This window comes from Electrona antarctica, assembly GCF_951216825.1.
Source record: "Electrona antarctica genome assembly, chromosome: 4".
Taxonomy (NCBI): domain Eukaryota; kingdom Metazoa; phylum Chordata; class Actinopteri; order Myctophiformes; family Myctophidae; genus Electrona; species Electrona antarctica.
Window position 1 is genome coordinate 20,872,666 of NC_136809.1, and position 16,641 is coordinate 20,889,306.

Consider the following 16,641-nt stretch of genomic DNA (forward strand, 5'->3'; position numbering starts at 1 on the left):
ACCGAGTAATGTTCTGTTTATTGAGCTGAGCATGGAACACAACATGGAACCAGGAGTACACAAACAACAACTCGCCTGTTGTGAACTAAGGGGCATGAGGAGGCTGCCTGTTACAATACGCTGTTGAATGTCTGCGTGTCATGCTAACTAGCTACCGGTAAGTTCAGTCTTAAGTGGCTGAGTAGGCTAGAATACAGACTGTTCCTGGCTGGAATGATGACCGATGAGGAGTACAGTACACTGTGCTCACACAGTTCAAAGACTGTGTGGCCTAGAACGATATGCCAAGAACGATATGCCTTCTACAATACAGTACAGTACACTGTGCTCACACAGTTCAAAGACCTACAACTAGGCCAAGAACGATATGCCTTCTACAATACAGTACAGTACATACCGTAACTGAAATGAACTTAGCACATAGAAAAACTTTGGAAGAATTAAGTTCTAGCAGCAGTTCATGCTCCATCTAGCTAAGCTAGCGGAAATGGAGAAACAAGAATGACGAATGATGATGAAAGAAGATGATGAAAGAAGCGCTCACCGTTTTCTATTATTATTATTATTTTTTTTTTTTAACGTGTATATTTCTCTGTCACAAACTCCTGGCCGTTGTTTGCGTTCGTTTACAACATTCTTTTGTTGGTTCAATCACTGTGTTTTGTTGTGTAGCTCCAGTTAGCTCATAACATTAGCCGCTGTTGTGAGGCAATCCGCACGAGTTATACTGCACTCCCATTGGCTTAGGTGGCGTTTGGGTTCAGACTCAGGGTAGCCAATCATGACTAGGTTGTCAAAGCCAACCTGAGCGAAAATTAGCCTCGATCCCAGCCTTACTCATCTGCGAAGAGAAAAGCCTGGTCACAATATAGGCAGAGAGTGCATAGCCGGAAGTGTCTGTCTGGAACATCCGTCAGATTTATATCCCCCGGATACGATATTTTTTGACCAATCACAACACTTGTTTCATTCACGCAGAATGTAAACAGATTTGTAAAGCGTCAACGTAATTTCCTTAAGTCCGCCAAAATCCAGCTACTTCTGCCAAATTTCAGAAATGCACTCTACAGCGTAGGTCTTGTCCAGCGTGAGCGAAAATAGGTCCAGGTATGACCTGGCAAAAACAGTTGCTAAAGTTGCTGGACATTTAACAGTCATGGGAACTAATGTAATCGTGTCGGCTTACAGCTAACAGAGGAAGAACAAAAGCACTATAGGCCTAATGAGAAAATTCAAGCAATTCATAAACCCAAGACAACAAAACAAATTAAAGACATGTGTATAACAGTCACTCACAATCCAAGTCTGTCAAATCATTCATAAATGTACTTGTGAAAACTCATGTGAGTTTGGTGTGCTCACAGATTCCCCCATCAGACAGAATTGTGATGAGTAGGGGGACAAAGGGCTCCTATAGAAACTATTATGAGGGGCTGACCGAACACTGCAGAGGGCTGTACAGATGTGCCAATAAGCCAGGGAATTAAATTGCATTTCAAATATATGGACGGAACTGAAAATTATTATATTGTAGAGACTGTATGTAAAACAAAAAACACCAAACAAGCCATAATGGTGGAGGCACGGAAAAGGAGCAGCATTCACACACATGTAATGTAGCATCTACCCACCGCAGCAATATCCTACATTTTGGTAATGAATGTGTACTAGTCTGCGGCATGAGAAACCACTTTGATTATGTATGCAGAAAAAGCCCACAACAAACACTCCTGACCTGCTGGAGACCTGTGCTCCGAGGAGCACCTAAACCTCGCGTCACCAGGCTTTCCACCTCGGAGGAAAGCCTGGTCTGTGTTCCAAAATCACTGTGTGAACCGGTCTGGAGCGGATGGTAATTTACCTCATGTTGTATAGTCACTGATTTGTAGTCATCAGGCAATAAACCACAAGGCGGAATAAGAAGAACCCATTCATAGTACTGATTTCGCCTTGTGGTTTCCTGCCAGATGACTACAAATCATTGACTACAACATGACAAAACCATCCGCTCCCGACCGAATCATAAACCCAAAATGGAATGCTGCCCAGGCTAAATTCAACCTGGTTCTCCTGGGTCAACTCTGGATAGTGCATTTCTCTCCACTCTCCGCCCTCAGCTTCCTGTGTCTCTACACTCGCATAAATAAGACAGGAAAGTGAATTACATCAAATTGGACTATAGAGCCAAGGATCCAGAGGCATGGATTGAACCAAATCTCATGATGATCGAGGAATGGATTGAAACCTACAATGTTGTGGGACTAATGTAGAATTCAAAGTGTGTTTCAGTACACTGACTGACTGTATATGAGTTGTTGTGGAGGTGACGTCACATGAAGTGTGAGATTGATATAGGAGCCATGCCATGTGGATTGTTGTGTGATTCGACGTTCGTTGTACAGACTTTTTTGTTGTCTTTATGACGCACTACTTCACATTGGAAGCTACATACTTATGCTGTTTTTGTTAACTGCTTTTATTTCCAAAAGAAAGAAAAAGCAAATCTAATGGATAATGTACATGTGGAAATACCCTACTATTCATGGGAAACTAAGTGTAAGACAGTCAGACATCTGTCTTCCAGATAATAGAGTTCATGCACCAAGCAGGATTACTCAGTTAACTTCTAAAATAGCCTGCATAACTTCTCTGAACATTTGTTTAATACATAGCTGGTAATCCTGCTTCCTGGAATATCCCTGAGACCTACTGTAAACCTGTCCTAATCAAAACAGTCCCATCTGGGCTCTTCACAAGGACTAAACTGAGCTCAGGGCAACGCCCACCCTTTCGCACATGTGCTATAGAAAGGTCAAGTGTGTGTGGTGGTGGCTGCCCAAATGAATGCATTGCATGGGCATGCTGCTTTCACAGCGGTAGGGATGAAAGAAAAAGTTACAGGGCTGTTTGGAAGCAATGGTAAAGTAAACAGTAATTCCTTTCCAAAGTGGTTTGAAGTTTCAGTATTTAACACAATACAAATTGTAAAAAGAGCAGACTATAAACCTCATGCAAATGCATCATTGTAGTTTGGAAGCCAGACCATTGATATAGGTAGACTGTTCATTGTTGTATAAATGTAAAAACTGCATGAGCTATTTTAAAGTTACTGTTAAAAAAATAAAGAAAGAAAATATCCATGTAGTGCATGCTCCGTTTATTGAGCTCAGCTGAAAAAACAAAAGTAATTTAACTTCTTGAGTCACAATGCAAGCTACTGCAAAATGTAATTACACATAGTTCACTACTCCCCAACATTGCTGGTGTCGTCCAGACGTCCACAGATGCCCAATAGCTTATGTTCAGAGCCCTTAAGAGCTGCCGAATGAAATAATGCCCAAATAGAGAAAGAGGCTCTAAATGCCTGTCATTTACATCTATCTTAGTTCTATCTATCTATCTATCTATCTATCTATCTATCTATCTATCTATCTATCTATCTATCTATCTATCTATCTATCTATCTATCTATAAATGCACTAAGTCTCTGTCTGTCTGTCTGTACGTGTGTAATCCACGTAACTCGAGAACCGCTCGCCCCACCCCACCGACTTCAAATTCGACACACGCGTTCCACACACACCACCACAGGGGGTGCAGTGAATCTGGACAGGGCCCCTGCCCAGGGTCCATATATGGAGCTGGCTTGTTCTGACATCATACCAGGGACACAGAGAGATGGGTGGAACGGGTACTTTGCATTTCCGGTTGTCCAGAACAAGCACAAAAGCCTCATTTGGCATGCTTGACAAATAACTCCATATGGACATAAAAGGGACACATACATAATAACTGGGTGGGGCATGCATTTCCGGGTGTCCAGAGCCAGCACAAAAGCCTCTGCATGGGGTCTGGACCTGATCACTCCTATATCTCCATATATGGATCTGGCCTGTTCTGACATCGTTCTGACGTCTGAATATACTCCATACAAACGGGCACCGCTCTAGTACTCCTACTATAAATGTGCCACGTCTCTGCATGCGTGTGTGTGTGTAATGCACGTAAGTTAACTCGAGAACCGTTTCACCCACCGACTTCACATTCGACACACGCGTTCCACACCCCCACAGGGAGTGCAGTTCCCGGTATCGAGTCGGTCGGACCCACGGTTCTCCAGAACCACCACAAAAGGCTCTTGTCAGGCTCTGCCAGTGGGCCTAATGAGGCCAACTCCTTTCACCTGGGCCAGGCTCTGCCAGTGTGCCTAATGAGGCCAACTCCTTTCACCTGTGCAATTCCCAGCCTCTGACTCAGCCAATTGAGGCTCAACCAATCAGGCTCTGCCAGTGGGCACAGGCACATACACAGATCTCCATGTGGGACACTGGCTGACAGTTAAAACAGGTGCTATGACAACGTATATCATTAGGTTCCCAAGTTGCATCGTTCCCAAGTAGGCCGGTGGCCGACTGCGACGGGGACGTACAGGTCTAGCATCTATAAATGCACCAAGTCTCCGTCTGTCTGTCTGTACGTCTGTCTGTGTGTAATCCACGTAACTCGAGAACCGTTCGCCCCACCGACTTCAAATTTGACACACGCGTGCCACACCACTGCAGGGGGTTGAGCCGGTGTTGAGTTGGTCGGACCCACGGTTGTCTAGAACAGCCCCAAAAAGACTTCTGCCCGGGCTCTGGACAGGGCCCATGCACAGGGTCCATATATGCAGCTGGCCTGTTCTGACATCATTCTGACGTCTGCATATACTCCATATTTGGGCATGCCTGACAAAGAACTCCATATATGGGCATAAAAGGGACACAGACATAATATCTGGGAGGGGCATTAATTTCCAACTTGCATTGTTCCAAGTAGGTCAGTGCCCAACGGGCAGCGCTGTAGAGGCTCCAACGCATAATATCTGGGTGGGGAATGCATTTCCAACGTGCATCGTTGGGCCAGTGCCAGCGGGTACCCATGGGCACCGCTCTAGTGTTAAGAAATGTCACATGCACATTATGGCAAAACCAGTACAGGCAGATATTCTGTTGGTCACCACTGCAAGAAAAGTACCGCCAAACACACCGCCTAGCATCCAATTATAAATGTCTAAGCATGCTGCTATGTATTATACTGAACTTGAATAGAGGCAGGGCAGCGAGCCACCTACGTCGCACTGATATGTCTGAGTCACAGTGTTTGGCCTATACGTTGTACCCGTCTGTCTGTGTCCCCTTTGGCTGGTCCTCCCTTATGCCAATTTGAATATAGGATTCTGACATTATTTTGAAAATGTTGCCTATAATAGGGATAGGAACAAATTAATCGATTTAGTTTAAATAATTTGATCAATTGTCTTTTTATTATCGATTGTTTGCTGCACCTAGCTAGGTCATATGATTTAAAGACACCTCGGGAGGTCAGAGAAACACGTACGTACCTAAGATAGAACAGACAGGACAACACAGACAGAGATAGAACAGAACAGAGGCACACAAGTATGAGGAAAACAGCCACCACAGGTCAGACACGATCAACTGAAGCCAGACCATTGATTGTCCTGTCCATTGTTGGATAAATGTTTTTTGGTATATTCCATGAGATTAAATACGTCATCAAGTTGTGTCTGTTTGTGTGTCTGTGTGTGTGTGTGTGTGTATGTGTGTGTGTGTGCGTTGACATCCATGTAGTAGGCCTATAGTAGTGCAATGTTTGAGTCATGCTGTTTATTGAGCTGAGCATGGGGAACACAACACCACTCTGACCTACATGGCTATAGCACCCAGTATAGTGATTTATTATATCAAAGATCATAGCACTACTCCAGGCATTTTTATGCACAAGTTGGTTGATTTCAAACTACGCCTTTACATCTTATATTTGAGTTTTGACCATGCCTGCCCTACACAATACCATCAATTTGTTTTTCCCTAGATGAGGTCCTGGCGACCTTGATGAGTGAGCTATATGGGGCTGTCAGCCTGTCACGTCTTGTACTCAAATGACTTACATAAACTGTGACAGATCTGACCAGCTGGTGATTCAGTCTAGCTATTAAATAGGTTTAGATCATCATGCAGCTTCATGCTTCACTCTATGCTTAGTGGCATTAGCATATGAGGAATGGGGAATGAGACGAGGTAAACGTCAGAAGAGTATCTGAAACAAATATATAATGACACAAATATATTAATATAATCGCCAAAAGTAGAGTAGACCACTCGCAAAGGACAATCGATTACAAAACGTCAAAACTACCACAGACTGTCAACCTAAATCAGTGCAGTGCTCACTCACTGCAAATGCGCAGTTCGGGCAAAAGTTTTACCAATAGAAAACGGTTACCCGAACGTTGTTGTGGTCATTTGCTTGAAATTATGTATTTACTTGGCACCTGTTTCAGCCAAGATTTAGACTCTTGTAGATAGATTTTGACATTTTCAATCTCCTCAAAGTCCTCTTCTCCTTGGACGCTGCAGAGACACCAGCTGAGCCGCAACTCCCCTGCAACTGCGAACATAAATGCAAAAATACAAGGTGCTTACCCTAGCTGATGCCCCAAATGTTAGAGAGGCTACCGGGGTGCTTGTGCAATGTATTAGTCCGTAGTCTTCAATAAAGAAGTGTTTTAATCCCGTTTGTGGCCGGAATTCGTATAATGAGAGGGGGGCGCATCCGATGAAAATCTTCCTTGGGTGAAGCCAAGGGTGACCGGAATTACGCTCAATGTAAACAGGAAGTAAGTAAACAGGAGTGTGCGTGTGTGTGTGTGTGTGTGTGTGTGTGTGTGTGTGTGTGTGTGTGTGTGTGTGTGTGTGTGTGTGCGCGCGCGCGCGTGTGTGCGCCTCAGATTGTAAGACAATGGGCTGTTTATCAATATCCAGTTAAAATGCAAGCCCCTCCCCCAACCATTCCAATTATATTCCACCTGCTATAAAGGTTGAGCAAGATCAGTCAGAAAATACCCTTTTCTTTCCCTTCATACCGGCTGTTTGAAGTCAACTTGCTTACGGTAAAAGGTAATTTGCTCTCTTTCTGTGCAATTTTTAAGATTTGTGAGTTATATATATTAATGTTTACATCCATTGAGTCTTGTAGAGTTTGACTGTCTACATTTATCGAACTTTTTGAAATTGGGGCCATCCTAGGACCCTCGGTTACCTTCTGAATTGTGGATGCGGTGCCGTCCAAAATTCAGAAAAGGTAAACTGAGGGTCCAGAAAGGGGCTAGGTCCATCCATGCCTATAGTTTACAACTAAATGACGTAAATGACTTAACAAGGAAGCCTTGTAGCTTTCAGCTTCTGTCAGGGGAGTAATGCAAAAGGAAGTTCAGTTATAGAGGGTATGCGCATGCTTAAAGTGAATGGCACATTGTGGCAAAGCAACATGCAAAGTGAGTTTAACATTGTTTAATGCAATCAGATAGGACTTTTCTGTTTGGATGCATGGGTTGTCAAGGCCAGAAAGTAGTTTTTTTTTTTTTTTTTTTGCCAGTCAGTAGGCATTCCTGCGTAACTGTTGAAGAATACTTATCTATGCCTAATTTTCACCCATTTGAGCTTTTTGTCATGTGCAATCTTCACTTTCAGATCTCTACGTGAACAATGGCCGACATTCCGACTGGGAACCCAGAAGCCGACAAGCCAGAAGCTGACAAGGCTGCAGAGGCCGACAAGCCAGAAGCTGACAAGCGAGAGGCCGACATAACTATCAGTGAGGTCTCTCAATTTGATAAGACCAAGCTAAAAAAGACTGACACGCAGGAGAAGAATACTCTACCTACCAAAGAGAGTGAGTATCATGCGAGATCTACATGCCCTGCTGCACTCATACATACTGCAGATAGCTGCTCAGCCAAGGACCATATGGACCCTTTTCAGTTTTCACACACAGCAGCTATAGGGTAACACTGCTGAACGAGCTAGCATGAAGTTAACTGTAGGAGCTATCTATGCTGGCTCACTTTAACACTGCAATTAATGTTCCGTTTCTGAGTGACTGTGGCTAAAGGGGGTTAAAGTACATGTTCCAAATGATTCTGAGGTGATGGATGTAATGCACAAATGACCAAGGTGATGGATGTTATGCACAAACTACAAAGTCAGTGACTTAACTAGTGTTTCTAATTGTCCTTTGTTCCAGTGACTGGATACTTGTGCTACAGCTATAGTGATGTTCCATTGCAGAACCCTGACCTTAATCCTATGTGCCAGGCTGAAATCTCCCAAACATCAGTATCCTACATTAATTGTCTGTGGCTGAATGGAAGCAAATCATGGACATCATGTGGTGTTGTACCCTTTGCTACAACATTCTATTCTGGGAGCTCGTTCCACTAGTCTAGTTGGAGTGCTGCTGCTGCATGTTTCCATTTGGCCACAAGACTAGTGAGGTTGGAAACTTAACGTTGGGCCATTTAGGCCTGGCTCACTCGGCATAATCAAGTATATGGTGTGCTTCGTTACAGAGGTGTTTGACACGGTTAAGGTTGGGGCTCTGTGCAGGCCAGTTCATTCCTCAATGGCAGGAACAGGTGGCCTTGGCAGAGTGTGCATGGTGCCATCTGAGCTGACTTTATTATATTGCCATAATTTGGAAATGCAATTGTATAGAGACAATAGTAGCAGTTTTCTGGAACAAACTCGTGCACCAAAAGCATAATGCCTCTCTAATATAGTCAATGCGACTAAAGTTCCTTTTTTTTCTTCCTCCCCCCCTTTGTACCTCACAGCTATTCTCCTGGAGAAGAACGACGCATCTTGACTTATCCAGGCAATGCTCAAGATGAACTACCTACAGTATGAAGCATCTTCACTGACAATGGTTGAATAAAGATCCATTTGAATTAACTTTGTTCTGCTTGTACTTTAGTTGGTACTCGTATGTGTGAGTTTACATGCATGCGGTAATGCTTGCATGTTAAAATGGTTTGGTGTGTTGTGTAGCCCAGTGGTTTCTGATGCTCAAGACCTAAATTCGTTTTTGTTTTTTACATTTGCCCGGGACCCTGAAGCTGGGAGATATAAAAGCTCCCAATGCTTCGCCTTGCGTTGAGCCTGTAGATCGGCCATTTTCACTAATTTATGGAATTTCGTTTTCTTGAAATTACTGAAATGTTGGCATATTTTGAAATGAGTAGGAAAATGCATGGACCCAAAATGTGTCCCTGAAATGTTTGCAAACCATGGGTGTAGCCCACTTGAAGGCATTGTACCAGAAAAAACAAGGCTCTGTAATTTGGTTTCAACCTTTATTCTGACAGAACATCACCCCATGGGGATAAAATAATTGATTACAAAGTTAGGCCTTGCCAAGTGGCAAGAAAAAAACAGCCTTTACTAAAGCTTGGTATACAAACACCATAACAATTGACATGCATAATAGTACAAAACCAAATATGACGGGGACAAACCAATATACGGTGTGTATATACTTAGGTTTTACTTTATAAAAGGGGTTTTATATTATAAAACCAACCACAACTCATTCCCCTGAGACTGCTTGCTTTTATTCACATGGTGGCTTTTTTGGTAGTGTAGACTTGATCCAATTAAATGGATTTACCGGTCTAATAGGCTACTACATTGCAGAAATTCACAAAATTGCATGTATGGACGGTTTGAGGATTACTGGGTCTCTCAGGACTTCCTTTCCAAATGTAGCAGAAGGATCAGTTAATATTTATGCTTGGACATCACATTATGTAGCATGTCACATTTGTAGGGGTCTATCATTGTCGCAAATGAACACCATGTAACATTATGTATAGGCTACCGTATATTGGCTGCTGTAACGCATTCATTTCCATTTGCAGCATCAATAAAGTGCAGTCTAATCCAATGTACTTAACCAATGTCCAATGATTTTATTGTGACCAAAGGTGGATTCATCTTAAGAACATTCAATGTTTCTAAAATCAACGAGAAAATAATGCACTGTTTCATCTCTTTGGCTACAAGATCATGACTTTAAAAACAGTGTTGTAAAATATACAATATATAAGGCTGTACAGTACAAGAGTATAATACAAGTATCAATCACGTAATCACATGTAGGATGCATGTGTTTTCTTCTATGCCTCCTGTTTGGAAATAGTTGATCTGTGCAGTTTGTCTTTGGAAAATGATAGCTTTTGCCACACTTGATCTTTGGATGGAAGTCAGAAACATAGGCTGAATTACATTATATAGCTAAGTCAACTTTACCACTCCATGAGGTATTTAAAAAATAGTAACTAGATTATACACCCATTTTGATGTTGTCCAGCGATAACTTGACATTTGAGAGAAAACCTTTCCAATGAAAGGAAACGGTATGGTAGTGGAAAACCGCCTCTGACTGTCACCCATTTCCAAAGGCTAATTTATACTTCATCGTATGACAGAGTTGCTAACCAAAATAATGTTCAACTAAAACATTTTTTCCCCTGCATGTGACACGGTCATACTCTGAGGTATCAATTAGGCTCAAGTCTCTCTGTACACCAGACTACTACAGTATGTACTATAGGCTCAGTATGTAACATAAATAACCTCAAGGCTCATGAAAAAACAAAAAAAAACAATGAGCCCCTTGTAAACTAGAGCTTTGCATATATAACCATAGAAAAACTATACTGTACAAAAACATTTACAAACTGTGAAAGGCATTATTTATTTCTCTAGCCGTCTTTCCAGACTGGCAGAAGAGAAGAAAGAAGGAACGAGGATTGTCGGACGAGTGAGGAGGAGGAGGCGGGGAAAATAGATGGGGGATGTCTGGCATTCTTTCTCTCTGTGCAGTTGAAGCAAATTGTTAGATTTATTTATTTATCTTGAAAACAAACAGCAGCTTTTAACCGGAGTCCAACCCACTGGGGTGGGGGACGGGGGTGGTCTGGAAACGACTCCCTGCAATAATTGCGGCACAGTGGGAGACTGAGGTCTGTGCTGGCAGGGTATGCAATTCTGGCTCTGAAGGCTGTTGTTCACAATAAAGTGGGGAATATTGAATAGTAAAAAAAAGGAAGATAATGAGTCCTTATAAAGCCTGAAATGTGTTTGTATTACTTCAGTCCAAGTGTTGGTTGCCGTCGTTCGTTTATTTCTCCTCCATTTTTTCCACGTTGTTCTTTGGGTTGCTGTATTTTGTTCTTGCGTGAAATATAACAGTGTCACACGAGTGACGATATTGACGATTGCGATGTAGGCGTTACTTGTCATGCGGAATAGGTTTGCAGATTGCTCGCTGATATTCACATTGAGAGAAAAGCTACCATTACAGAACCATTATTGTGCACTCGCAGTACAGTATAGTGTCAGGATAACTCTCGCGACCAACACCCCACATAGAGGTGCTTCATGTTTATTCACAAAGGGACTCCCTTTATTCAAGAACAACATCATTCTTGTAATAAAAACAAACAAATACTGATTTGTTTGTTTGGTAATAATCCTACAGCATTTCTGTTCGGCTGAATTGTTCATTCTCGATGGATTCCATTTAATTTCTTTTTCAGTCTTTGCAACTGTTCTCTCTCTCTCTCTCGATCTCTCGCTCTCTGAACACCTGCTTGGCAGACAAACAAAATGCAGACCTTTTGCACCCATCTTCACTCCTCTCTGTATCTCCTTAGCAGCTAGTGGTGTCAATTAGCATCTTGTTCACTGCGGGATCCTTTTCTTTCCTCTTGTCTACCAAGGCTTTTGCTATTGCTGCTGCCTTGGCCTGCTTGCGGTTGATCTTGAACACGTCCCACCTCTCCGACAAGAGACCCTTGTTAAAGATGATCGAGGTCAGCCATGAAAAGAGGAGGATGGACACCAGCGAGGTGAGCATGATGCAGGTGCGGAACGGGAAGTACTGTGTCATCTTGCCCTCTGCATCAAGACGGCAGCCAGGGAAATGAATGGCAGGTTTCAGACCGATTAGGGGTTCTCCACTTAGCAACCTGAGGACAATGCCAAGGATATAACCTACAGAGGCGCCATAGCCATTAGACACCTTGAAGAAGAGGACGCACACCAGCTGAGGGAACATGATAGTGTAAGACATGTCCACGCCAACCAGCCAGAAGACCAGAACACTGTTGTCCAGGAAGGTGAGGCCTGTGCCAGCTATCCCCACAACTATCACTGAGATGCGGATCACCCACTGCATCTCACGATCTGATGCCTGGGGAAGAATGGGCAGAGAGAGAGAGGAAATGTTTAAAATTTAATTTGAAAAAAATGTGTCTGTTCATTGTTTATGTATGATATACATAGCCAAAGCCATGAATAGGCAATGAAATATTGATACTGGTGTGATCCTTTTAACCACCAAACTTTGTAATCTGTTTTCAAACAGTGTAAATCCCTGAACAATGTCCTTTATATTACTGATAACTCCCAGATGATATAATATCCATCTACTGACAGTGGCGGTTCACGTGAGTGGTTAAAAGTTGGGTTGAATGTGACTGTGGTGAGAAACAACAGCCCCAGAACAATCTGTCACCCTTGAACGCGCCCCCCTTGCATCGTATGGAACATTCTTCGGGGGCAACACAGAATGGAAGCAATTAAATAAAGCATTGTTCATGAGGGAGAGAGTGAAAGAAGAAGAGATTTCTTTTTACTAAAACACGATGCAAAGTGAAAACAGGCGACATGTGAAAAGTGAATAGCTTCTTTGTTTTACCACTGCCAGCAGTAGCTTTCTAACTGCCTCCAGCATCTCTACACGCACAGACATGGATGCATGCATGCACGCACGCACGCACGCACGCACGCACGCACGCACGCACGCACGCACGCACGCACGCACGCACGCACGCACGCACGCACGCACGCACGCACGCACGCACGCACGCACGCACGCACACACACACACACACACACACACACACACACACACACACACACACACACACACACACACACACACACACACACACACACACACACACACACACACACACACACACACACACACACACACACACACACACACACACACACACACACACACACACACACACACACGTGAAAGAACACTATATGTGCTCCAATGTCATATTACTCCCCACAGAAAAGTTCCCTATACAATTTTGACCAATAAAGGTCTCTTAAAAATACTTGAAATGGTTTCTGAGTCGAATGAATAGGCCACTCACTGAGTTAACATGATATAATTCACTCATTTTATCAGAGCCTTTTGGCTGTAAAGACACATGATTAATAGATCTTGTTGTTAATAATACAGGCCATATGAGTTCTATTAACAGCCCTGAACTATCCATATGAAGTATGTTTGTCTGATATTCATAGTACAGTACTGTGGTATGAATGATATTAAAATATATTAACACTTCCAGTGTGCCGGAATATTTCAAAATAAAGGTGCTAGAGTTCCCAGCAGATTTGACTCTGAAAAGCCCCGCCTTCCAAATTTTCCATTACTACCTCGCGCTGTCAAATCTGATCTCTCTTTAGAAGCGTTAATATTCCAAACGAGATGCTTGGTTAAGTCAGAAATGAGGACAGAACATCGCCGTTCTGATCAATTCAAAACAGCGACGTATGGACAGTTGCCTAGCAAAGAATAAAAATAGATTTTAGCGATACGGTTTTATATAATTAAAAAAAGACCCTAAGTCAGACGTCCCCACACGTCCTTGGCCCTCTATGGGTGTAATTGTAAAGACGTGTGGACTCTGTGGAGACGTCTTGAGCACTTAAGCTGTTAAACTGTGAAGAAATAGGTTTTGTTGCATTACATGGTTGAGTGTACAAGTATTAAGTGTTTATTTCCAAAGACTACTGAAAAAAAACACATCACCACCACCAGTTCACCATTCAGTTCATGTTTCAACCAAGGATCTAAGTTACTCACTATCACACCATTCTTTACAATCGTTCATACTTGTTTCTTCCCCAGAGGATTCTCTCACCTGTTTCCTGAGGATGTTCTTGTAGACGTTGGAGGAGAACAATGAGGCAGAGGAGAGCAGGGCTGAGTCCATGGATGACATGACAGCAGCAGCTACGGCACCAATGCCAACGACAGAGATGTAGTTGGGTGTGAGGTACTGCAAGGCAATGGGAAGGATGGAGCCAGCCTGGCCTCGCTCATATGGGGTAGGGAGGCCATAGCCGGTCTGGTTCCAGTCTTAGGGGGAAAGAAAACAGGATATACGTTTATCATTAGAATTAATAAAGAAAGAAATTCCAAAATGTACATAATAAGGAATGAGGAAATATAGTCTGACAATAAATGTCAACAAAAGTGATGGGGTCCTGGAACAAAATATTTTCAGGGTCTACGGCCAAATACACGTTTGGGGGTCCTTGATATGAAAAGGGAAACAGTGGACTAGACTGAACTTTTAACATCCACTTCCACTCTTATAAAGATGATACAAAGTTACCATCTGATAGATTCAAATGTACATTAACGCTGATGCCTAAGATCCTCTGGGATGGCCCTTCATACTGTTCCAAAGGCCAGGTCAGGTAGCCTTCGCTACCTGACCTCCTAGACTTGCCTGTCAGGGGGGCTACTTCTGAAGAGCAAATCCAGGAGGCTCAGTGCAAATTCCGTACACTGTGATTTTCCTGTCTTGGCATGGTGGGTAATGAGAGGGTTTGGAGTGTATCTTCGTAACTGGTATATGCCTTGCCAGTGATTTGGCAGGCACGTTTCTCTATCTAATCTCATAGAGCCTGTAAGATTGCCATGCCACACTGGGCAGGCATACTCCAGTGTCAGGACGTATCAGAACACCAAGCACTTTCACAGTGTCCCATGTTACTATTATATTATAAAGAGGAATTATATACAAAACAAATGATGTGAAGAAAATTCAAATAGCGAATATAAAGGATGAAGTCTTCTGTCAAGTTAAAACTAAATCTGCACAATAGTGTCCATAACTCTGAAGAGCGTACAAATGGATACGATTCCCTACAGTTAAATGAACACTGTGGATTTTAGTGTGTTGATCCAAAAACATTAAATTATCCAGTTGGTGAGTAATAACTGCGTACCTGTGGATGCAGCCACAGCGCCAACAAGTATGGATGGGATACCAAGAACCAGGCAGAACGCAGAGGAGGCAAAGCAGGTGACTTGGGCCTGGGTGTAAGAAGAGGAAGACAGGATCCTCTGGTAGAAAGCCTGGTAGGCCAGACCCCCCAATCCCTGTAAAGAATACACAGAAACACACAGCTCAGACATACGCACTGGGAATCTAATTATTCAACAATAAAGGATGAGGGGGAAAAGGGAGCAATTTTCTCATTACTTGTTATGGATCTTTCCATCTTTAATTTACTTGTTGTTGTTGTTATGCTGCGGCGTCTTGTCGTGTAATGAAATAACCCAATACTGCTGGATGTAATTACATTGCCGCAAAGGCAGCAGTTATGCAACAACATGTTTATTCATTGCAGAAGATGGTGGGCTCGAGTAAAATCTTTGCATGCACATTAAGTGTGGTCTGTGCATTTGTGTTTTGCATGCATTAGCCCTGCATATTTTTTGGAACGTGTCCGCCATTGCTTGAGGTGTGTGTGTGTGTGTGTGTGTGTGTGTGTGTGTGTGTGTGTGTGTGTGTGTGTGTGTGTGTGTGTGTGTGTGTGTGTGTGTGTGTGTGTGTGTGTGTGTGTGTGTGTGTGTGTGTGTGTGTGTGTGTGTGTGTGTGTGTGTCTCCGACTCACCAACACCAAAAAGTCGTCAATCCACTTGCCAGCCTCATTGGGCTCCAGCGTCCCCACCCAGGGAGCCTGGAATGTCTCATTGAAGGCCGTCAGTGAGATGTCCAGTGAGTCAGGGTTGGTCATCAGGAACGGAACACAAGCATACTGTATGCGAAAGAAGAAATAAACCCACATCCAACACTCATTAATGTCGTAGCCTCTCAAGGGGACACTTTCAGTGTAACAGCTAGACCATTAAGACATTGAAACAGAGACCCGGAGAGTATGTTTCGGCCTGGGTTGGGTTAGCAAAGCTGACGTACCAAAAAACTACCATTATTATTTATTATCTTATCACACAACAAAAAAACAAACTGAACAACAGTTTTTAAGCAGCCAAAGTGTTTTATCGGAAGTTGGAACTATACCCAACAGAAACATGCAAAAAAAAGAGCATGAGATTGCTGTATTGATTTGGAATTGATTTGAGCTTTACGCACCAGGCTGACAAAGATGAGGATGAGCTGGATAACATCTGTGTAGGCCACAGAGTAGAGCCCGCCCAGCAGTGTGTAGGCGATGGCCACCACTGCGGAGATGACGATGGAGTAGACATAATCCAGGTCCAGGATCACGCTCATAGTTCCACCTGAAACAACACAACACAACACAACTCAGAACAAGTGGACTGAAAGGCGAAGAAATTCAGCCTAATTGCATACTTCATCAGATGACCACATCGCGTGCCAAAAAACAACTCATTTCCGTTCCGAAATCAGCTCTTTTCCTGTAGCGACACGGCTGTGTGATGAAGTATAAATTTGGGCTTTATAGAACACATTCTGCATTCTAAATGATCTGTTCTAATGTACAGAATACAACTGTCAGGCTTGCTAAGAGGTGCATGCAACTGCTGTCTGATGGGGTAGTAAGTTAGATATTATTTGTAGTCCATTTCTGTTAATCTCATTTGTTCTCTCTCTCTCTCTCGCACACACACACACACACACACACACACACACACACACACACACAC

The 16,641-nt window shown here is 43.1% G+C and overlaps 2 protein-coding genes across 2 annotated transcripts in view; both read right to left on the reverse strand.

Annotated features, from left to right (window-relative positions):
- LOC306921222 (ATP-dependent RNA helicase SUPV3L1, mitochondrial-like) overlaps positions 1-16,641 on the reverse strand; it is a gene marked incomplete at both ends in the record, with an annotated part of 427,184 nt that overhangs the window by 192,040 nt on the left and 218,503 nt on the right. The gene's annotated exons all lie outside the window — the stretch shown is intronic.
- Positions 9,183-16,641, reverse strand: part of LOC306921432 (high affinity choline transporter 1-like) — a 22,269-nt gene continuing 14,810 nt past the window's right edge. The window contains exons 5-9 of the mRNA XM_079498557.1: positions 16,106-16,254; positions 15,627-15,770; positions 14,955-15,108; positions 13,859-14,076; positions 9,183-12,099 (exon numbers count right to left, since the gene is read on the reverse strand). Of these exons, the coding sequence (XP_079354683.1) occupies positions 11,557-12,099; positions 13,859-14,076; positions 14,955-15,108; positions 15,627-15,770; positions 16,106-16,254 (1,208 nt within the window). The 3' untranslated portion in view covers positions 9,183-11,556. The remainder of the gene's footprint in view (positions 12,100-13,858; positions 14,077-14,954; positions 15,109-15,626; positions 15,771-16,105; positions 16,255-16,641) is intronic.